The following is a 23,172-nucleotide window of genomic DNA, read 5'->3' on the forward strand; positions in this document are numbered from 1 at the left end:
CCCTTTCCGGCAGAAACCCTAGGATTTCTCGTTGTCAGGTAGAACCCCCCCATCATCAACCCAAAGAAGTATTTATAGAAACCCTATGTCAGAGATGAATTAAGCAGTGCTGGACAAGTCAGTCTTTGAATTTTACATGTGACATAATCATCCGAAACGATGTCAAATGAGGAGAGAAATGGAAAATAGGGAGATGCAAACCTTGGACCATTCGGGCTCTTAATGGAGAGATCTAGTCACTCAATTGAAACTGGAATTGCGAGGGAATTCAAAAGTTCTTACCATAGTTGAGGCGCGGGAATGGGCTGTCTGAATGCCCAAACAGAATGTTGGAGGGCCACTGCCAAGCCTCGAGGGAAGTCGGACCTCAAATATTTTGACCATCGGCCATCAGTGATTGCTTGTGGTACCCCAGGTTTCTGAAGTGGTTGGATAGAAACCTTGGGGTTTCACGTGGAAAGGGGGGTTTCTGGATAGTTTAATCCGATTCAGGAAGCTATGGTAAAGAGCTACAACTTTTGTTTTTTTACCATTTTTGGAAATTGGTCATGTGACCACCCTCCCAATGACCCATTGGATGGACCATAATATGACCTAGGGAATGAGATATTTATTGAAATTGCACAACATTAATTATGAAAAGTACAATGAAATATTCAATGAAAGCGCAAAGCATTAATTATGAAAGAGGCAATGAATACACCTGACCCAGGGAATGAGATATTTATTGAAATTGCACAACATTAATTATGAAAAGTCCAATGAAAGCATCCAATATTCCTAATGAAATATTCAATGAAAGTGCAAAGCATTAATTATGAAAGAGGCAATGAATACACCTGACCTAGGGAATGAGATATTTATTGAAATTGCACAACATTAATTATGAAAAGTACAATGAAAGCATCCAATATTCCTAATGAAATATTCAATGAAAGCCCACAGCATTAATTATGAAAGAGGCAATGAATACACCTGACCTAAGGAATGAGATATTTATTGAAATTGCACAACATTAATTATGAAAAGTACAATGAAAGCATCCAATATTCCTAATGAAATATTCAATGAAAGCGCACAGCATTAATTATGAAAAAGGCAATGAATACACCTAACCCAGTGAATGAAATACCTATTGAAAGCACACAGGCTTAATTATGAAAAGCACCCTGTGGCCTTGCCTATATTTTATGAAAAGAACATAGCCTTTATGAGAAAGAAAACACAGGACACATCCATGAAAGGCCTTTCATAAAACTTGTGGACTTATACACACAACTCTGCAGGCAATTGCCTTGGTTTTATCATAAAAGTGGTAGCCACCAGTCCATACGTCTTCCCCTTGTGGCGCTGACTTGGTGTGCGGCAGGTGTAAAACCATGACTTGTTGCCCTTCTCTGTTCTGGTCGTAGCTGACATGGGCCTTGGAGACATGTATGCTGGGGTCAAAGATGTCGAGCTTTTGGACTGTGAATTCTCCAACGCGACCGGTTGCAAAGAAACAGGTCGTTAGGCAGGCGAAGACGGCGGCTCCGAGGGGGGTGTCCAAGGCTAGGTTGTTCTGGATGGCCAGCATGAAATCAATTGTATAGGGTCGCCGCTTCTTTCTCCTGGAGGAAGAGGGGGTTAACTTTTCAGCTGCTTTCAAAAGGGCCTCCAGTTCGGGTTTGTCAATCTTCCATGGAACACCATGTAGTAAATGCCATGCACGTACACCGTAGACATAGTTGCTGATTGCTGAGCCAGAGTATGCAGCGGCTAGAGTAGACACAAAGGACATGATTAGTACTTGGCTGGCTGGGGCCCTGTCTTTTTCAGGGATGTTCTTCTGGTCGCAAAAAACCATGAAGTTGAGGAGGCCAGAGGCATATGTTGCGTGTGTATCCAACTCCCATGCATAGGCTAGGACGTCTTCAATGCGCTTGATGTCTTCATCCGACATTTGAGCGGACCTCTGGGCACGAGGCACTAGTGGGTGCCATAGGTGTAGTCTTTGGTTGGCTGGGCAATGCGGTCGAAGGGGTGAAGGGAGAGGAGTAAGATTCTTGCGGTATGGTGCAGGTCGTGGACGCTTATCCGAGGCTGGGGCTGGGAGCTGAGCATTCCAGGCTCGACGTTCCTGGTTAATCGTATGAGGAACAGGAGAGGAATTCCTCCCCCCGGCGATCAAGCTCGGCGTTGATTGAGGCTCGTTCGTTTTCTGAAAGCTCGTGTTGGGGCTTGCGTTGGGCATTTGGTAGGAGGTGCTCACCAGAGCGTGCCATGGCAAGTTCAGAGTCGAAGTCGACGATGAGGTGGTGCAGTTCTGGGGGGATGGGAATATGGGGCAGGAGATGTGTAAGACGTGGGTATATTCCTCTGGATGGTTCATCAGCGGGATTATCTTTGCTCGGGACATATCTTGTGTGGATGGTGCACTGCCGGGTCTCCAGAATGGCGTGAACACGTCTAAAGACGATGTTGGTCTGCTTGTTTCGGCTACGTCCCTTCCACCATCCTTCGACGACTCCTTTGTTATCTCCATAAACCTTGAAGTGAGAACTTCTGTCGCCGGATGACAGTATGGCGAGGCTGAGGAGCTCGAATCCGACTGCCTCTGCCCAACCGATGTCTCGTCCGTCAGCTTTCCAGCCAGGGAGTAAACGCCAGGCGCGCCACCTCTTTCCAATCGTGATGCCGATGCCAAAACCTGAGCTAGCGTCAGAGAAGGCGTCGAGGTCCTTGAGTGGTACTGGGCCAGGAATGTCCCTTGAGAGGGTGGGAGATTGGAGGTGTGTTGTCCACCATTGAAGGTCGTCAGCTGTATTGCGGGGTGGGGTGTGTGGCACGAAAGGACTGTTATTGAAACCTGAGAGCATGGCTTCCAAATTCGTAAGGTACGCACACCCCGCAGTAATGACGAGGGAAGCGTGCAACAACTTACCATATAGCTTTTGTACTTCTGCCAGTGCATGTGTTGGCTTTTTCCCCCATTCCTCAATTGCGTTGAGGTATTTGCGCCTCTTCTCCGCTGGGATGGCCACAGTGCGCGCCTCGAGGTCCCATACAAAGCCGAGGTATGGGACCACTGAGCCAAAGGGGATGGTCTTGGAGCTCTCCCACGGAATGCCCAATTCATCTGAAAGAAGATCAATATCTTCGTCAGCGTATGTAAAAAGAGCATCATTGGCAGAATGTGCGGATACGCTCGAGAGATCGCGTATGGGGCTGGCCATGTCCTCGTCAAACTCCTCTGGGCGCCCATCAGGCATGGTGTCGCCTCTGTACCAAATACGACTACCTTCGTGTAGGCGTCCTCCATTGGTTTTGACCAGTTGATGCCAGGATTGGCGCTGGGCATTGTACACGCTGAGGCAGGAGCGGGGAATTCGAAAGAAAATGTGGTCATCAACCCATTTTGATAAGGGACCAATTCCGTTCGCACGGAAGATGTCCGTTCCTGCATCCGCAAGAAGTCCATGGGCCCCACCTGCAGAGGTGAGGCCAAAGTTGTTGCATGTGTTGGCGGCGAAGGTGTCTGCACCTTGTAGTCGCATGACCAAACCTGGCCACTGACTGTGATGTACAGGTATGGTCCTGTAAGCCTCAGCGACATCTCGAATGGAGGCCTGGGAGCCGGGTGGTAGTCGGAAAATGATGAGGCATATTGTGGAAAAGGTTCCCCATGTGCAGGGGAAATCATGTGCATTGATGGCAGAATTGATAGATGAGATTGGATTTGTCGATGGCTGACGCGGGTGGGAGAAGTCATGCACCCCGCGATATTTTCCCGGTTTTCCAGGTTTGGGAACAAGGGAGAGGGGGGATGACTGGAAGGGTCCAATGACAGATTCCAGTTCTGCCCTGGAGAAGGGGCCAATGTATCTGCCCTTCCGGAATTCTTTCTCCACAATTTCCTCATATTCTTCAAGAAACTTATTAATAGACGGGTTATTAGCTGGAACATATGATTGAGATATATTAGGAATCCCGAGATCAAAGCCGTGCGTAAGGCTGTGGTATAATGTTGGATAACGGGAGTCGAGACTGTGTCTGTCGAGTTGACTACGCCATGCCTCTGGCTTGTAAGGGGTGCGGGGGTTAGTTCTTCTGGACCTGAGGGCATTGCTGAGCGCCGTGCCCTGACTTCCCACACCCTGAGCAGGTGTGCCGAGAGGGGTGTACAGTGTCTGAACATCCTGCTGAGGTCTGGAAGCTGAAACAAATGGGGAGCCCGTCGATGGAGACGAGTCGCCCATTGTCGGCTCTTTGTACCCAGACCTTCCCCCCGTTCCATAGCTTGGTGGCGGAGCATTTGGCATAATCGTGCTCGTGGCGTCCCAGGCACATGACACAGGCGGAGGAGCCACGTCCCGCTGTGCCCCCTTGAAAAAACGAAGCATTGCCGCTTCTGTTTCTGCCTCTGCCGTTTGTGGCCTGACGGTTGCGCCTGCCCTGTGAACCAGCATCTCTGGAGGAGCGCTCTGGCGAGGCGTAACGACGACGGCGCTGGCGGGGAGGGGAATGCGAACGCGAGCGAGAGCGCGAGCGTGAGGGGGATTGCGCGCGACCTCGTTTGGATGGAGACGAGGATGAGCCCATCCTGGAGCTTCTCCTGTCCCGGTCCCGTGCTGGGGACATGGCTATGGCATCATGCTGCAATGGCAATGTCGTTAGTGGCATGGCGTGGCATGGTTGTCAGTGGTGTGGAGTGACGAGGCATGGTTGTTGTCGATAGTGGCATCGCGAGGCGTCGGATTCAGGTGTTATAGTGTTGTTTTGTGGGCATTTGGCGTGATGGCAAGGCATGGCAGATGGCAATAAGGTGGCGGGATGGCATGGTATGGCAGACGTGGAGGAAAAAAGGGTGGGGGGGGAAGGGTGGGTAGAAGCAGTCAGCGTATGTTGGAAATTCGGGGGGAAGGAGGGGAATAACTGACCTTTTTGATGGAATCCATCCTGACCATGTCCCACACCTCCTCAGCCACGGTGCTGAGGAGCGTCTTATTTATAGGCGCGATGTTAAAGCCTGTGCCTCTCGACAGCTCGTCGTGCCACAGTCTCCTGGCCTTGGCTTGGTATACAATGAGCACCTTTTCACCGTGGGGCCGTGAGTGTATCGGTTCAAGCTCAAGGTTGAAGTAGAAATGCGCGAACGACTGGATATGCTTCTGGGGCCAGTCACAGAAGCCCATGTACTGAATTAGCATGTTCTTCGCGATGTTCATCTGCGTCCAGGTGAGGTTAGCGTCTGGGACAACGTTCTGGGATGCTTTGAAGGATCCAACGGGCTTGAACACGACTAGGTCGTCGACCTTGGTGATGCCGTATGTGTCATCTGATTGGGCCTTGCTGGCGTCCTGTGCCTCAGCACATCCTTCGTCAGTAAAGTACCATAACTCGACATAGCTGAATGACTTCAACTTTCCGATGGCAAACTGTGACGGACGAGCCATGACGTGGTCGGCGATTATCTTGCCCTTGTCGAAGTCATTGATTTTGGGCCGTTTCTTCTCTTGCTCTTTCCTTTCCTCGTCCTTTAGGCGTCGGTCTTCCTCTTGGCGTCTCGTCTCTTCTTCTGCCACCAGCCTGGCCTGCTCCTGGTGCTCTTCTAGCTCTGTCTGCACTTGCTGGTTCCAAGCTTTGACTTCGAGCTCGTGCGTTTGGTTCCAAGCAGTGGTTAGTTGTTGTATAGCCTGGTCGTTGGTTACCTGGCCGTTGTTGGACAGGACTTGCCTGACAGCGGCGTATCCTGCTCCTGCGAAATCCGGGCATGGGACATTGGTCGGGTCCTGAAGAATTCGCGGCATGGGGATGTGTAGTAGGGAATGTTACTGTGTGTAGTTCTAAAGAGTGTAGTAGGCAATGAAAAATGAGGAAGGAGCTAATGAACTCCTTCTGTGTGGCGAACGAGGTGGTGGTAAGAAGAGAAAACGGCACATGCTGCACCACTCGTTCGCTCAAAGACCCTATTCTAACGCTACACTCATTCCTCGCTTCGCTAGCGAATCTCAAATTGTATGGGAAACAACACGAATCAGCGCTTTCACTTTGGCAATAGGAAATTGTGAATTGATTGTGACAGTACGAAATATTTGATGGACAATATCAATATTAAATTGTGAATAGTTATAATTAGCTTCGGCATATCAGTCGGCATTGTACAAATATCGGTCTTAGCCGTGATATTGAAGCTGGCTGATCCCTGTTGCCATAATTTTGGGATCAGGGATCCAACACTACTTTCAGGGGTCCTTGCTTGGCACAACATCGTGAGAGCAAAATGCCCTCTGGTCAGACCAGATCAGACCTGATGATACCGGTAATCTACATTATCGTTTAGCGGCACAAGCGCCAGTCCCCAACTCTGTTTGTAATAATGTAATTTATACATCCCACCTGAATAATCTTCTAAATTACTATTAGTGGCCTGCTCGTCGCCGAACCGCTAGCGCGGTTCGCTCCTCGCAGGCCAGCCGAGACTTTAGGGACCCTTACCAAAAGGTTGTAACAAAGAACGGAACAAGCCGAAATTCGTGGGAAGCCATCACACAACAGTTGGCTGGAGTCGAGCATTCTCACGAGAAACATAGCCCAATATCCCAAATCGGGATAGCCAGAGCAAGTGCGACACTTTTTCCGGGCTGGAATATTGCGAGGACAGGCTAATAATTACACAGGGTGATACTCATTCTTATATCTAATTCTTTCCCTTTCCACAAAGAAGAAAGCCATTCCATTGTTTGAATATTCCCGCTAGTAAAATCCAAAGAATAGTTGAACAGATCCTGCACACCTTGCCTTTTATGTGGCATCGTCTGAACAAAGAGCCCTTTCTCAGAAATTTCATCCTTTCCCGCCCCCTTTATCAGCATGTATCAATTTTGCATCACGTCTGAAAACAAAGGATCCCTTTGCTTTGGCTTTCCTCTTAATCTTACCCATCAGTCTAACTTTTACTACAATTTCACTAACATGAAAATGGTTTGAATATTTCAGCTTTTGTTCACCCTTTACAGGTGTGGTAAAGGCAAAGCAAAGTTCTTGGCCCGGATTTTAAAAAATCCCATGCCTTTCCTGACATGAAATACTTTAAATATAATCAGAATGTTCCTGAAAAGAAAAAGTGTCGCACTTTCTCAGGATATTCTAACTGGTAATATTGGGCAATGTTTCTCGTGTCTCGTTCTGACAGAACCCTCTCTGTTCCAGAGTCGGGGATAAGGCCGGCACCTTATCCCCAGTGAAAATTGACCCTGAAAAATGGCCAAATGGATCGGTGGAACCCGATCTGAACAGGGGAAATGGCCGGAAAGTGGCAAATATATCGATTTGATCCGGAGGAACCCGATCTGCACAGGGTCGATTTTCACTGGGAGGCCTTATCAGGCGGCTGGGAAATTTCCGACATGCCATCTTCCTCCACCACCTTCCTTCAACCTTACTGTTCCTTGCACCTTATTCATCGCTGACTTCTCCTTCCCCTAAAACCGACTCGACATCGACAACTCCACGTGTTCTCATTCCTCTCAACTCATAAACGTCAACACCTACTCTCCCCAGCAATGAAGACGACTCCTTACCTCCCTTCTGATCCGAATATCCCCGACAGGATAGTGTGACAGGTTGTGACTGAAATGACGTCTTGCGCACGGACTACAAGCAGTACTCGGTTTTGGCTTGAAGCCATTCAGATCCATTCAAATCGACTTATCTTCCCCTTCCAGCCAACACAGCAACGCCAATATCAGCTTCGTATACACTCGCGTAACACCATGGCCACCATCCCTTCGCGTTTGAAACCACTACCTGCGCTGCCAAGAGGTACGACAAAGCAGGCTCCTGTGCAATTTTTTCATGGCATGACCGAAGTCCCAGAGAACGATCAGCCAGTCTTAGAAAATGATCATCCCGCCAACGATCCCACTAAGATTGTGCGGGATATAAAACAGCGCAGGAGTAATGCTGGACATATTGATCCGGAGTCGTTACATCTTGGGGCGGTTGAATCCAATTTGTTTTCGCCTGATGTGCGGCACGTTGAGCTGCCTCCTGGTCAGTCCCTTCGCTCTTTTTCTTCAGACACTGCGCCACGTATGAATCCTCAACTCCAGATACAATCCAAGAAACACCTTCCTCTCCCCGCATTACCCACCAGGAAGCCACCGTCTCCAGTATCGGCATACCGCGCGTCGAACCAGTAACCTACACGACATTCGCCCATTCCAGTCGTTCCTCGCCCCCCCTCACTCTGTCCGACGGGTCGTCGTCGTTTGAGGACGAAGATGATATCGTGAGGGAGGATGATGACAGGTTATCGTCGAGAGACGAGCATATTGCGGAGATCCATAATGAGAAGGTATATCGGCATCTGTTGAAACATCACTATCATTCTTCGCGTGAGTCCGTCCATTAATGCAAAGACATATACTTCATTATCTTGCTGGTAGTCATAATACCCCTGTGGAACCCATGCCCCATCGACCTCGGCGCAGTAGGATACCTCCGTGAAGGCCGATTCATCACACTCTTCAACGCCTTCCGCCCAAAAGATTCGAACGACGGCAGGGTGCGCAGTCTTCCCTCAATATACAGGTACGGGGAAGTAAACGAAGGCAGACGGGGGCCGGATAAGAGGAGTACGCTGCAACGGTTGGCTTCTATTATGGCTCCTTTTGCGGTGAGGTTGTTGACGTTTAGGAGTCGAGGGGTTCCGTGAGTTTTTTTCTTTCTTCTTTCTTTCTTAAATTTGGTCGTTCGTTGGCATGCTTACATTTTTTTTTTGCGGCGTTGTGACTTGTAGACAGAAAGTGAGACGGAAATATACCTATCCTCTACAAGCCGGTCATGGGATCGCGGTTATGTGCGTCGAGACGACGGAGTATCGGTACCTTGAACCGCTGGAAGCGCTGAGCAACTGGTTCCAGGCGAATGTAACTTCCATTATAATCAGTTATGGGACGCAGCATACTATACAAAAGGAAGATCTTTTCCTTGGTGCGTATTTACGTCTTTCCACCTTTCTCTTTATCTTGATGGCGCTAACTTTCACGGTAGTCATCGGAACGCTCTGCGCGCCAAATCACGCCTTGTTCGTTAGCCACAGTCACCCAGACGGACAGGTACGTTGTTATTTTCCCCCCTCCACCCATCACTAACTCCCATCCTATCTCAGGCCTACTTCAGCGTCTACTCCTCACCTAAAATCGGTCAGCCATGGGGAATATTCACCCCACAACAGCCTGCAAGCAAGGTTTCGCCTCGACAAAATGGCCCGTGGAATAGCGTTTTGTTGGCGCGGTTGAGGTTCATGCCAGGTCATTCAAAGCCTACCTTCAAGTGATGCTCCTTTCGTTGTTCTTGATACTTGGCCTCTACTGTAATCAAATAACTGGAGCACCGCAAAGAAATGTACAAACGGGACGCGTAGATAAATAAAATTTGTCTTTTTACTTCACTCATGTGGGTGGAAATTTTCTGGCAATACCACCAAAACGATGAGGTCGGTGTCTGCGTAGCCCAACCGTAAGATTGGCGTAATGGCGGGTTCCAGGGGTAGGGAGCTATTTCTGAAGCCTCTGCGCCCCTGCGCCCTGCTGACATTTGTTGCGTAGCACTGATCGAAACGACGATGTCCGCAAACCCTTCACAACTCCTAATCCCTCTTCACGTATCGTACATCCAGAAACTAGGCGATGTGCGTTCTCTTTCACGCTCTCCATCCCACAATGTTACTCACCACACCAGCAGAGCAAAGATGAACTAGCCTACCACCTCTCCGCCCACCTCCGCCTCAACGCGGTTTACTGGGGGTACACGGCGCTAGCTATAATGAACCACCCAGACGCGTTGGATAGGGAGGAGATGATCGATTTCGTGATGAGTTGTTGGGATGAAGAGGCAGGTATTGTCGGGTTCTTTGTGTCCTCCCCACATCCATTGTCGTACTTCATTGATCGTTACTGATCCACATCCAAATTTCTAGGAGCTTTCGGTGCCCACCCAGACCACGACGCGCACCTCCTCTCAACACTCAGCGCCATCCAAATCTTAACCGCCCAAGACGCGATAGACAAGGTCGACGTCGACCGCGTTGTCAGCTGTACGTCCCCTCATTACCCTATCCAATTATCTCAGTCCCACTGACACCCCACCCCACACGCAGTCATCCTCTCCTTGCACCAACCATCCGGCGTCTTCGCAGGGGACCAATTCGGGGAGATCGACACCCGGTTCCTGTATTGCGCCGTGAGCGCCCTATCCCTCCTCGGTCGACTACACGAGCTAGATAAAGACGGGAAGAGGGAAAAGACGGTGGAGTATATCTTAAGGTGTAGGAATTATGATGGTGGGTTTGGGAGTTGTGTGGGGGCGGAGAGTCATGCTGCGCAAGGTTCGTTCGTTCGGTCTTTCTTCCTTTTCTTCCAGATGATGATAATGATGGGTCGAATAGTGTTCGTATGCGTAGCGGCGCTTGCTATTCTTGATAGGATGGACTGCGTGGATGTTGATACGCTTGCGTTTTGGTTATCTGAACGGCAGTTGCCCAATGGGGGGTTGAATGGAAGGCCAGAAAAGTTGGAGGATGTACGTTTGCATCTCTCTTTGCTTTTAGTTGTGGCTAATGAAAGAGTGCAGGTGTGCTATAGCTTCTGGGTCCTCTCCGCCCTTTCGATATTGCGCAAAGTGCACTGGATCGACGTGGATAAGTTGACTGCGTTCATACTCTCCGCCCAGGTTAGTTTGGCGTCTCTTTCCACTGTATGCTCTAACCCTTTCTTATCTTATTTATCATCTATCAGGACACAGAGAACGGGGGTATAGCAGACCGCCCTGGAGATATGGTAGACGTCTTTCATACATTGTTTGGTGTTGCAGGTCAGTCTTCCTTACTCTTTCCCCGATGACATCTTGTTGAACTACGATGTAGGACTCTCCATTCTCGGATACCCCGGTCTAGCGGACTTGGATCCTGTATACTGCATGCCAGCAAAGCTGATCGAGGCAAAGGGATTGCGGAAATCATGGGAGGCGCTTCCGCGTCGGGAGGCATCATACATCTAAGTGGTCAAACTCAGTAAAAACGAAAGTCAGGTCAAGTCATCTACCTCTCACAAGAAGGTCATGTGAAGTCACGTTGGTAAATGCAAAGTCATGTGGCGCTCAGTTATGTATCTGCAAAGTTTTCACGGCCTAACTGAAGTCGAGGAATAGTCAGTTACAAGTCATGTTGTAGTCTAATCCTCGTCATCCGAATTACTATCATTTGTATCGCCTTCGTCCTCAGTTTTACGCATGCTTGATGCAATTTGTTGAAGTCCGTTGGAACTCCGACATCAGGTGATCATGTTGACAGCGTGAAAATCCCTCGTTCTTCCCTCGTTCTTCCATCCCACCACACCCACGCAAGCTCCGATTTATAAGTTGACGAACGGCCTTCCCGCGACGAACGCCTTCTCCCTCGCTCGACCAGCGGCCTCCTCTCGCAACGAAGGGTCTCCTCACTAGGAAAGGCCTCTTCCCTCCGATGACCAATGGCCTCCTTTCTCGACGAATGATTTCCTCCTTCAGCAGACGGTCTCCTCCCTCAACGAATGGTCTCCCCCTTTGATGATCGGTCTCCTCCCTCGACAACTGGTATCCCCTCAACAAATGGTTTCTAAGCTCTAAGCTCGACGACCTGTCTCCACCCTCGACGACCTGTCTCCTCCCTCGACGAACTCTCTCTTCCTTCGACGACCTGTTTCTGCCTTCGACGAACTGTCTCCTCCATCAACGACGTGTCTCCTGCCTCGATGAACTGCCTCCTCCCTCAACCAATGGTCTCCTGCTAACTCGCCCAATGGCCTCCTCCCTCCTTTGATGAATGTCTTTCGGCTTCCCCCCTTATTTCGATGAATGGTCTCGGCCTTCCCCCTACCTCAACAATTGGTCTCGTCCCTCCTCCGACAAATGATCCCCCCCTCTCGAGAATGACCTCCGAAGATGCGGCTTGATTAGGAGATGAGAATTTGGACTTCAGGTGGTGCTAGAAGGGCCGTATATACAGCACAGTCAGTAGGCTTGGAAAATATATGATTTATTCCATGATTCCGATTTGGATACTGTTACCTGAGGTTGTGATGAGAACTACATGACTAACATACATCAATCAAATGACCTGAGCATGACGGGAATGAGACTATCATATGACTGTGTTCTGGCTTTTATTTGACTATGAAAGGACTATGAGGAGATGACTACATGACTACCAAATGACTGTAACTTACGGATGGTGGGCATCAGCAGACGAGACCACACGACTTAACACGACTTGGCGAAGTCAACTCGAAGTCAAAATTTTGTAAAAAAGACTGCTTTTAGTCATGTCGTGCATTTTCGTGTAGTAGCGTGACTACCATATGACTGAGGCATGACGAATCGTTTTTACTGAGGGTCAAAGGCCAGAAGAAGTGTAACAAACCGCTGTCGCATATAAAATCGACTTGAAGCAAGTAATAACCAAGATTGAGATTAGATTGAGACTAAATCTTCAAGTAAATGCTTCAACCATCTATGCAAATGTGAGTGAGGGTGTTTGTTAGTTTGCCAATAAATTCGCATCTCTCTCTTTCCCTTAAATGCCCCTCACGTCAACTCCTTCCTTACATTTACTTGGCCTCCTCCTTGGCCGACTTTTGCTCATCAACCGTTGGCAAGAGCCATGGTTCGGGAGTGGCGAACTGCTCAGTGGGTACACCGAGCTCGAACAGGCGAGACACAGCTTTAGAGAAGCTGAATATCAATGCGAATCAGCAAAATAAAAAAGGAGAAGGAATATCAACAAAAAGACAACGTACTCCCTAAAGAACAAATCCTGATCATCCGCATAAGCCTTGGCGTGCTTCTTGAACGACTTGTCTTGTGTCAAGACGTAGTCGGTCCTATATTACGCATCCCATTAATTTCTCCCTCTCGATATCGCATACGAATACGCACGGCAACATCATGAGCGTCTTTGTCTTCTTATCCTCCAGCTGCTTGGGGCCATTCCATTTCTTCCAGACCCACTTTTCGTCAAACAGGAGCTTGAAGTAGTCGTTTGTCAGGGTTGTAGGGGAAAATGTCCAGGGACCTTCATAGGTGGACCTAAAGCGGGAGGAAAATGGTGTGAGATGCGGAGCGGAGTCGCAAAATGGAAAGAAGGCCGCACCTGTTTGAGTGGCAGCGGCCAAGAGCGTGGGCACCGGAGAGGGCGACGATCTCTTGGTCATTGAAGCTAAGACAAGATGGTTAGTCCTAGTATACCACTGGGAAGGAGGTGGAGAACGTACCCCATGCGGTAGAAGATCTGTAATATTAAGTGGGTTAGCTCACGAAAAGCAGGACAAAAGAATGAAAAGGTCGTACGTTGCGCAGGTGATCCGAACCTTGAGAAGCGTCGGGAAGACGGCCATCAGGGGTCGCCTGTGCTGCAAGACCGTCAATGCGGCCTGGACGCCAGGGGATCTTGGGGCCTTGCATTTCCTGCCAAGCGTGTCAACAAAATAGCTTTGAAGATATCAATATATATATATATACCTGTATGGCAGCTACACCACCAAGAGTCCAAAGATCACCGTAGGAGATCCATGGGAACTCCTGCTTGACCTTTTCCATGAGGTCACGGGCGATGTTCAAGCCGGCGTTGGCATCGTGTACGGACTCGGGCTCGAAACGCATGGTGGCGTAATTGCTATTCGGGACGGTGTCCTGAGGTGTACGCACGCGTGTTTAGGCGAATGAGACTTACCTCCCACCAGTGTTGGAATCCTTGTCATAGGTGCCAGAAGAGTGCCAAGCAAGGCGGAGGATGACGGGACCATAGGAGCCGTCTGGAATGTGGGTCAGTATTTAGACTTGTGGGTTACAATTACAGACTTGCCATCATACTCTCCAGCCTCGTCCAACAGCTCAGCAACCCTGTTGTACACCTACGCAGAACAATGAGCACAATGTCCCAAGCAAACTAGACATGATGAGGAACAAACCTTTTGGTAATCCTGCTGGGTGGGGACAAACTTTGCCTTGGTCTGGATAGACTTGACGGCAGCAGCACCGTCCTCGCCTCTGATAAAGTAGTAAGTGACACCAATGGCCGCAACACCAGCAAGACCGAGGTAAAGCGTGGTGTTGTTCCCAGACTTGGGCTTGGGCGTCTCAGCAGCCGGAGGGGGAGGCGTCGAGTACTTGCGGTAAAAGGAGGAACGGGGGAGAGCCTTGCCAGCAGCTGCACGACGGAGAGGCGCAGCGGTGCGGAGGGAGGCGCGGAGGGCGTTGAAGGACATGGTTGTGGTTGTGGTACAACTTGAAACGAAGACACGCGGCTGGGCCGGTCTATCAGCGAGGTATCATGCGCATTACGTTACTTTTACGCGAGGTATTGGATTCTTTCAAATCATCTTTCTCTCCTCGACCAATCAGAGCCTTCGTATTGGCAAGGGAACACTCAAAAGACCCTGACCTTTCCTTGCTGATGCAGCTTGAATTTTAGGATATTTACGAGGCGGTCTTCACAAGGTCTTCAGCGCTTCAGCCTCTCACTGTCTGAGATCAAATTTTCAGAATTGTTTCTAACCCTTGTTGAATGTTCGCACTCATATCTTTCAAGTTGCCGATGTACCATTTACCCTGCAAACACACGCGGCCTTGAAGCTCGCTGCTTTTCCAAGGGCCTCATTTTTAATGACAGTTGGTCCATTGAAGTCGGATGAACGGGCAATTTTTCGCCCCGAAATTCCTTGGAAAGCCAGGAATCTTGACGCTCAAGGTAGCGCCAGTATCAAGGTTATTGTTAGGCGTGTGGTTACTTAGGCGCTGGCGGAGATTCGGGGATGAGTATGGGCGCCAAACAAGCGCCCAGAAGCTTGTGTCCTGCTCCTCAGCTGCTCCTGACCAGTGACAGACGGAACATCCCTCGGATCGATCACGGACGATTACCAACTTGCCTTACAACCTCAACAAGCCCACCATAACTCCCACTTGGGTCCCTGTGTCTCCCTGTCCTCGCCGGTATTCTATTTGATCCATGGCACTGTTCGAAGGTTCAGCACCATACATGCTGCATGCTAATGGCCGTGTTCGCGAAGTTTCGAAAAGGGACCCTTTGCTTCGAATGGCTCAACTGGTGTGCAACACACACCGTCGTCTTTACCCCGCCGCATAACGTCATGCCAGTCAGGACTAGTCAGGACGACACACCCATATTCTTGGGCTTCTCTTCTCGGCGCGGCCGCCGCAGCGCTGAGTAGATCTTTTGGACAACCTCCCGTCTTGGATTGCAGCAGATTGCTCACCGACCCCCCTTCCCTACTTACCTTGCAGGTACTCGCGAATCATCACGTGAAGCCATGAGGATGGGATGGCACCGCATTTTAAACATAATCACGATTTCTTCGACTTACCCTGGAACCTATAAACCGCAAGCGCTGGCGATGAGTCAGTGTTCCGATGTTTTTCAAGTAGCCCGGCCGCAAATCAAATCAGGCAAGTCGCGTCATATAAAGCCGCCGCACTATCTGACTCGCTTCCCTCAGCTCCCTTTACCACTTCTCAATCAATCTAAAGACCCATGGCTCACTGGGGCCAACCACCGTGGTCCGCCCCACCCTACCCGCAACATCACCCTCACGTCTACATCCCTGGCCCACAGTACGCAAACTGGTGGACTCACCCAGAAGCATACGGAGGTAGACCAAATCCACCACGTACGACTTTATCTCAAAACTCAACGAAAATACTAACAACACCTCCGTACCAGCTTCCGTCCGATCCAAACAATACCCCAACCTAAACCCAATTCTAGCAGCCGACACAACCCTCCTCCGCTTCGACATCAAAAGAAAACCACGCACCGAGATCCTCGCATCGACATACTACTCCAACCGCAACTCACCCGCCCGCGCATCGCCCTTCACACACATGCGTCTGATCTCGAAATCTTTCCCCTGGACGATCGATATCGTCTCCCCGGACAACATCACGTGCGAAGTCGTGTGGGACGCGCTGTACTCTGCGCTGCAGCAGCCCATTGTCGATTCGGAGTGGGGATTTATTGTTAGGGATGGGGAAATGAAGGAAACGGTGGAGAAGGCTGTGAAGAAGCGGTTGACGGCGGATGGGGGCAAGGGGGATAAACATTATAAGAGGATTGATTTCTTGGGGGATGAGACGATTTTCAAGGGGTTGGAGAAGGATGACGAACTTGAGAAGGCGATGGTGTTGCCGCTGTCGCAGGGAGTTACGGAGACTTGGGTGGTTAAGCTATCTTCGTGATAGTGAATCATGGGTATCTTTGTGATTACGGATGGGACTTGCTTGCTTTTTTTGGGTAAGATGTATGTACGATATGTGCTATGTAGGCAGATATAGATATACCACTTCTTTGGATCTCACACAGGAAGCTTGATATCTGAGCTTAGACTGCTTGTAGCAATGTCAAAAGAAAATATGTATCTCTCTGTCTGGGAGTCGAACCCAGCTTTCGCGCGTCGTGAACAAACTGCAGCAATGACAGGCGCGTGTACTAACCGATATACTAACAGAGATGTTGGGATTTCAAACTTCAGCTTTCGATGTGAGTTTTGACAATACACGACGATTGGTACTTGAAGTTGTATGGTTTCTTTCAACCTACGTTAGGAGATATACCACTTCTCTCTCAACTTAGGGAAATTTGAATGGGTCATTCTGGGAGTGAGCGCGTTTGGGCCATGCTTGGAGTGGACACACGTCGGCTACTAAGGTTAGTTGACTGCAAAGTACAACAATGGCAACGAGCACCTACCCGTGAAATTGAACGACAACGAAGCGGCCTTCGTTTTGATGGTATGTTACCCTCATCCATGGAGAGGCCGAAGCATTACTATGCCGTATCAGTAATTCGGCAGACCCTCTGAGTCGGCACTCAGTAGATCTCAAACTTTCCACAAGATGTATTGCCACGAAATTTTTAGACAGGGCCTTCTGGGTATACTAAAACCTATTTCCGCTTTTTTCCGTCAAAAAAAACGAAGAATGGGCGAATTGTGGGCGAAGTCTGTTTTTTGGGAAGTGATCCAAAGGAGATGTTTTCAGTTGTTATAAATCGACGGCATCGCCGTTGATTGTCCCGATTCACACGGAACGTACCGAATTGTCCACATGTTTGTTCGATGCATAGCCAGAATTTAGAAATTACTTTGTGACCTTTTGAGTCCCACCAAGCACATGTGCACGTCGTTCAACTCAAAGCAAGGTAACCCAACACAGCCTATTGCATACCTATCCAATGACATTGTCTTCCAGATGTATAAACAACTTGCCTCTGCGTTACTACTGCTCGGCTTGCTCGGTACTCACTGCGTAAACGCTGTCACCTGCGGTGGATTTCCCCCGGCGAAATTGGAACATTGCGTGGTTCTTATGAATAGGTATCTAGGGGATGTATCAGTGTCACCTATCCGTAATGGATATGCGGTCATTGAATTCGCCACCTGCGCTATTACGACCAGGCCAGCTTCTGGCCAGGTACCGGTTACAAATGACTACTTGGCCCGGCGGGGTAAAAGTACCTCCAACGATTGTGAAAGTACTTCTATCTCTGGGTCTATTCCGGACCCGAGATGGCCCAGGGTCTGTATGCTCAACACCGACGCGTGCGTGTTCCTTTTCTCTTTCTAAAGCGCGAACGAGTATTGACTAGACTTTTAGGCTGGATTGGTGTTAGATGGGAAGATGGGAACTGAGGGGCTGACTCCTACACGCCACGAATTACGATATCCAAAACGACTTTCAACAACATGCTACCAGATACGGCAATCTCGGATCGTTCTTTATTTAATTGCTGCGGCTCAGCGCTCATCACTATACGGGTGAACACCTACACCATCACTATAATTTCTGGAAATATAACGATTTAAGGAGCAACTGTTGGTTTGCTTTCAAATGTATCAACGGACAGCCATCTTGCGTATCACACAACCTCAGCATTTCGAAGGATCATGGCGACGGAACGACCTTCTTTCTGCCTATGGCCTGAAAGAGGTAACTGAATGCTTTCGTCAGGCCTAAGGTTACGCGACATCAGCGGCGGAAACACAACGGATGCAATAAGCCAAGAATCCAAATCGTCGCCTATGTTGCCTTGCATGGAGTTGGAAGCTCTAGATCTGATGTGACAAGGGCGCAACAACGGCGCGTAGCAAAATCGATTTTAGACCTCCATCTCTCTGTCTGGGAGTCGAACCCAGCTTTCGCGCGTCAGATATCGCTCAAGAGTTCTTACTTATGACAGGCGCGTGTACTAACCGAAATACCAACAGAGAAGCTAGAATAATAGTTTCTGATATGAGGATCAGTATAATCAGCATGAGGAAGTTTCAAACAATAATGCTTTTCGCAGTTTTTTAACAATGTACACACTTCTCTCTCTCGACTTCAAAAAAATTGATACGGGTCATTACTTAGCGTTTGGAGTGGACGGACATCGGCTAGTTATAAGTTGGTTATAAGGTCGCACTGGGTACAAGTATGTCAGAACAACATTGGAAAGTAAACTTGTAGTAGCCTAGTACTAGTAGAAGTTCACGCCATGAAAAAACCATTGATATCACTTTAATCTCTGTCTGGGAGTCGAACCCAGCTTTCGCGCATTGAACCCGGCTGAACTGCGTTATCATGACAGGTGCGTGCACTAACCCAGACCGAAATGCTAACAGAGAAGTTAACATGACTCTGGTTTCCAATATGAGCATCAGCATGAACGACGACATCGGAGAGGAAACCTGTTTCCATTTGAAAAGATGGACTTTGCGCGAGTGTGCGCGTTTGGGCCATGCTTGGAGTGGGCGCACGTCGGCTAGGATCGCACTATTATTAGCAGTCAAGTTCACGCCATAAAAAGTTCTCTCTGTCTGGGAGTCGAACCCAGCTTTCGCGCGTGTTTACAGAAATCCAATGACAAGCGCGTGTACTAACCGATATACTAACAAAGAACTTATATAAGTTATAATCAATATCACCATGACCATGCGCTACGACTTGACCACGACAGGTTTGAGAGTTGAAACACCCTGGTTCCTCAACAATGCACATGCTAGACAAGGCTAGAGATAACACTTCAGAGAATTTGGTAACAGGTAGATATCTGGGACTCAGAATGCGCACGTTTGGGCCATGCTCGGGCCGGGGAGTGGACGCACGTCGGCTGAGGTCGCACTGTGGTAGATTGTTACACTTCACAAGTATGTTAAAACACCTTGAGTAAAGTAGAAATTCACGCTATGAAAAAAAAAGACAGTACGGGACCACAATTGCATCTCTCTGTCTGGAAGTCGAACCCAGTTTTCGCACCTACATCGTGTAGTGTCTGTAGTGATGAAAAGTGCGTGTACGGACCGATGTACTAACAGAGAAGCATGGCTGTAAGGTGCGAGTGTCACCCATGAAACGGTGCGACGGCGCTTTCGAAGTGAGGATGAAGAATTGAAACGTACCAGGTTTGAATGATACCGACTGCTCGTGACGCCATCCGAGGGCTGTATGTGATGGTGTGACATGCGGGATAAAATGTCGACTTCAGGGAAGATTTGAGGCCTTGAGGTCTGACTTGACCGCAAAGAGCCAGAGGTGGAGGTGTAACAAAATAAACCTCAAACAACGCCTGAGCGAGAGTCATGTTAGGATCCCAGCATGAGGAAGAAATCTCTGCGGCAAACTGCACAGTCGCAAATACGTATGAACGTAACCTCGCACCTCGGCATACAAGATTACACTTTGGGTACAGTTATGACAATGGAAGTCGGCTTGAATCCGAGTTGTCAACGTATTCGGGCTTCTAACTTGTATATGTTCATGTTGGAAAAGCGGGGAGTTCTTCGGATCGTTTGTCCCTCTTCCCATAATGAAGATGAGAGCTGGACCTGGAAGTTGAGTCGGTGAGCAACTTATGTTTTCGCTTGGCGAAGTTTGGTGTGTGTAGTCTTTCCATAAGGCGATATTCAGCCAAGACTATTTCGAAGCCTATCCAGATAGACAAAGGGTTTGCTTTGCCCCCCAGATTGCAGAGCTCGAGTAACGGCGAATTCATTGGCGGGGGATTCACAATTTCAACCGCCAGTTGATTCGAAATCGGAGACGCATTGAAGTCAACATTGCCGAACCTGATAGCCGTCGTAACGTAGATTAGGGTAATAGTCAGGAGTTATAATCCAGCGACGAAAGACCGCACCGTAGAGATCTGACGCTGCGAGTCACTTGCAAGTGAGATTGAAGACTCAGACTTGTGCCAGATGATGGCATTACGTTAGCTCGTTCAAGGCATCCAATCCCACCAGCCCACAATCCCCATCTTCTCTCCTTTCCACGTACAACCCCCCGCCCACCTCACTCATACTCGTCGGCCACTGCTAACCCTTCACCACACTACCGCCAACAACGCCAACGCCAACGCCCAAAGTTCTCCTATATCCAATAGCAAAGACACAAAATGGGCCGTCGCAAAATTGAGATTCAACCCATAACCGTACGTCCCCCTCTGAACGAACGGTCATTGTAACTGACGGTTTTTGAATAGCACGAACGGAACCGATCCGTCACTTTCCTCAAGGCAAGTTTTGACATTCATGGGGCTTGTCCAGTCTATTTTCTTTCACGCCAAGCCCAAGTGCACAAAAATAGTTCTCTATTCTTATCCCTCCCCTTTCACTTACACTTAGTACGCTTAAAACTTGCTTACCTTTTTCATTCACATCAGCGTAAGAATGGGTTGTTCAAGAAAGCCTATGAGCTCGGCGTGCTTTGTAGTGTCGATGTTGCTGTTATCATTTTTGGTGCGTTCTTTTTGTCTCTACTGTGAGTCGAAGCTGATGACGACGACGATGTAGAAGATAGACCGGGACATGGCCCCAAGTTGTACCAGTACTCTTCTCGTGGGGTTCAAGATATAGTGCAGAGGCATCTCCACGTACGTCCCCCCTCATCCCTTCTCAGTCCTTTTCACTCAATCCAAAACAACAACAAAAACAGCACGACGGCGAAACGGACAACCGTGGTCCAGGTGACTTTTCAGGTTCCAACGCGGGGAAGATCGACGAGGGGGACGAGGACGATGACGAAGAAGAAGTCGCACCCGTACGCACGAAACGGAAGAAGGAGGCGGGGAAGCTCAAGCCCCCTAGTGATATGAACATCTCCCACAATAACGACGTGCGTACTTGAAACATTTACATTTTTCCCGTATTTACCCAGTAACAACACCAACAGCGCGACTACCCCGGCCCTCGTCATCCCGCACCCATAAACCAGAACAATACTACGAATAGCAACACCCACGGGAACAACTGGCGCACCCTCCCTGCATCCGTACACATGCCGCCCCCACAGCCTCCTCAACCGTCTTCGCATAAACGACCCCGAGAGCTCGACGACGATGGGTATGGGGGGTACGGGGCGCATCCTACCTCCAGGCCTCCACAGTACCACCAGCAGTATACGCCCATGTTTGGCGCGCAGCATCACCATCACGCGCCTCCTCCTCCGTCGTTCATTCCCCTGCACGAGTCGGATTTCTCGGGGCAGCATGAGTTCCATCACCCGAACCATGGGCATGGACATGGACATAGGCTGATCAGCGGGCATCAGAGGCATCACGATGGGCCTGGTGATTACCCCCCCAGTGGAGGAGGCCGCGGGGAGATATTCCCTGCCTTTGGGGACGGGGACACACGTTCCCATCATCACCAACAACAACAACAACCTGGACGAGGCTCTGGGTTGGGGTTGGATTGGCCTGTGCATGGTCCTTCCCCGCCGGCGGGGGTGCATAGGAATGACGGGCAGCATCAGGGCCAGGCGCAGAATGGTGGTGGGAACCCGAGCTGGTTTGACTTTTTGTCGTCGACCGGTGGGACGACGGGCGCGAATACTGCTTTATCTTGGGAGCGTGGAGGGGGGAGGGTGAGTGATAGAGGGATGAACGTTGCTGACAGGACGGGAAGCGATATTGCCGCTGTCCTTGCTACCGTTGGTCCTGGGAATGTCAGTGAGGAGCGGTACCTACGGACGATGGCGTTGCCTGTTGGTGATACGGGCGGCGGTGATAGTCGCGCGCCGTCGTTGCCTCTTGGTGGTGGTGGTGAGGAACATGATGGGAGTGGGCGGATGCAGCAGCAGAGTCAGAGACAGGAGCGTAGTGTTAGTCGTTCTTCTGGGACGCCTAACCCTGGACCGAATGTGGGAGGGGGGACTCCTGGACCGTCGGTGTCAAGTACGCCGACGAGTGCGTCCCAGGTGTTCCCTGAGGGTGCTGAAGGTGAGGAAGGGGAGGGCAATAGGAATGGGAAGAAGAATATGGACGTTTCGTGATAATACAACCTATGATTTTTCTTTACTTTATAGACCGTCTCCTCGTTTTGTTATATGTAGAATCATGCCTAATTTGATCCGTCAGTTGTGATCCTGACCACCAGACATGCAGAAATTATTACGGGCTCAACGACGTGTAGCAAGCTCACGATTAACAACCCATTGGCTTGTGCAATCGTATTCAATGCCGTTCCGCTTTCTAAGCAGTATGGCTCCTCCAAAGGACGACCCAGGAAATCTGAACGTGTCTCATCCTACCTTCAAGCCCAATCCTCTACCACAGATCCCCGCACTCCCACCACCCGCCCAAGGCTGGCCCACCCCATGGCTAGGGAGATCCGGAATTGAAGAGTACCTCCACCCGCTTTATAAGAGGGGGTGGAAGCCGAGTGTTCAAGAATCTAGCGTAAAGGTGCGTCGCCATGAAAAAAAAGTGTTGCTTGAGCTTGAACGCGTACGCAGGGAAAAGAATCAACGTTCCTCAGCGCAGAGTACGCTTTCAAGAAATTCGACGAAGCCGTCAAGTTTGTAGGTGACGTTGGTGTCATTGCGCATGATGAGGATGTACGTCTTTCCCTTCTCTCTCTCACCGTACCTTCTTTTCCTACGCACGCACTCGGGGTTTCTGTTTACATGCTACAGCACCACCCGTCAACTATAACGATCACGCACGGCAAGAAAACGACAAAAGTATCCCTCGTCACGCAGACGCATGCCGCTAAACGTCCTGCTCCCGCTCCCGCTGAAAGCGCAGAATCACCACCATCCTACGTGAGAGTCCCAGGAATAACTATCCGAGACGTGCGCTTTGCTATCTTGGTGGAATCCCAC

At 49.6% G+C, this 23,172-nt stretch overlaps 6 protein-coding genes across 6 annotated transcripts; 5 read left to right on the forward strand and 1 right to left on the reverse strand.

Moving 5' to 3' along the window:
* Positions 1 to 7,754: 7,754 nt before the first annotated feature.
* LACBIDRAFT_324322 (uncharacterized protein) lies at positions 7,755 to 9,322 on the forward strand (the record flags this gene model as incomplete). The annotated part of the gene is made up of 7 exons (XM_001877488.1): positions 7,755 to 8,034; positions 8,094 to 8,378; positions 8,430 to 8,548; positions 8,680 to 8,694; positions 8,787 to 8,976; positions 9,037 to 9,101; positions 9,155 to 9,322. 7 exons carry the CDS (start codon positions 7,755 to 7,757, stop codon positions 9,320 to 9,322), a joined length of 1,122 nt encoding a protein of 373 aa, XP_001877523.1.
* A 288-nt stretch (positions 9,323 to 9,610) lies between these two features.
* LACBIDRAFT_290976 (uncharacterized protein) lies at positions 9,611 to 11,257 on the forward strand (the record flags this gene model as incomplete). The annotated part of the gene is made up of 8 exons (XM_001877489.1): positions 9,611 to 9,676; positions 9,730 to 9,883; positions 9,965 to 10,081; positions 10,145 to 10,372; positions 10,433 to 10,566; positions 10,618 to 10,716; positions 10,782 to 10,857; positions 10,910 to 11,257. 8 exons carry the CDS (start codon positions 9,611 to 9,613, stop codon positions 11,041 to 11,043), a joined length of 1,008 nt encoding a protein of 335 aa, XP_001877524.1. The 3' UTR covers positions 11,044 to 11,257.
* Positions 11,258 to 15,568: 4,311 nt separating this feature from the next.
* Positions 15,569 to 16,272, forward strand: LACBIDRAFT_314044 (uncharacterized protein; the record flags this gene model as incomplete). Its single annotated transcript, XM_001877490.1, has 2 exons — positions 15,569 to 15,704; positions 15,758 to 16,272. The coding sequence occupies 2 exons, from the start codon at positions 15,569 to 15,571 to the stop codon at positions 16,270 to 16,272; spliced, it is 651 nt and encodes a 216-aa protein (XP_001877525.1).
* Positions 16,273 to 17,205: 933 nt separating this feature from the next.
* Positions 17,206 to 17,704, forward strand: LACBIDRAFT_314045 (uncharacterized protein; the record flags this gene model as incomplete). Its single annotated transcript, XM_001877491.1, has 2 exons — positions 17,206 to 17,633; positions 17,689 to 17,704. The coding sequence occupies 2 exons, from the start codon at positions 17,206 to 17,208 to the stop codon at positions 17,702 to 17,704; spliced, it is 444 nt and encodes a 147-aa protein (XP_001877526.1).
* Positions 17,705 to 17,950: 246 nt separating this feature from the next.
* Positions 17,951 to 19,654, reverse strand: LACBIDRAFT_324326 (uncharacterized protein; the record flags this gene model as incomplete). Its single annotated transcript, XM_001877855.1, has 9 exons — positions 17,951 to 18,044; positions 18,286 to 18,319; positions 18,497 to 18,644; positions 18,676 to 18,846; positions 18,955 to 18,961; positions 19,144 to 19,194; positions 19,334 to 19,345; positions 19,387 to 19,398; positions 19,473 to 19,654. 9 exons carry the CDS (start codon positions 19,652 to 19,654, stop codon positions 17,951 to 17,953), a joined length of 711 nt encoding a protein of 236 aa, XP_001877890.1.
* An 810-nt stretch (positions 19,655 to 20,464) lies between these two features.
* LACBIDRAFT_293207 (uncharacterized protein) lies at positions 20,465 to 23,063 on the forward strand (the record flags this gene model as incomplete). Its single annotated transcript, XM_001877492.1, has 9 exons — positions 20,465 to 20,500; positions 20,732 to 20,829; positions 20,869 to 20,941; positions 21,004 to 21,183; positions 21,241 to 22,288; positions 22,375 to 22,390; positions 22,549 to 22,753; positions 22,804 to 22,873; positions 22,984 to 23,063. The coding sequence occupies 9 exons, from the start codon at positions 20,465 to 20,467 to the stop codon at positions 23,061 to 23,063; spliced, it is 1,806 nt and encodes a 601-aa protein (XP_001877527.1).
* Positions 23,064 to 23,172: the final 109 nt, after the last annotated feature.

The sequence above is a fragment of the Laccaria bicolor genome, genomic scaffold (assembly GCF_000143565.1).
Source record: "Laccaria bicolor S238N-H82 LACBIscaffold_5 genomic scaffold, whole genome shotgun sequence".
Lineage (NCBI taxonomy): Eukaryota > Fungi > Basidiomycota > Agaricomycetes > Agaricales > Hydnangiaceae > Laccaria > Laccaria bicolor.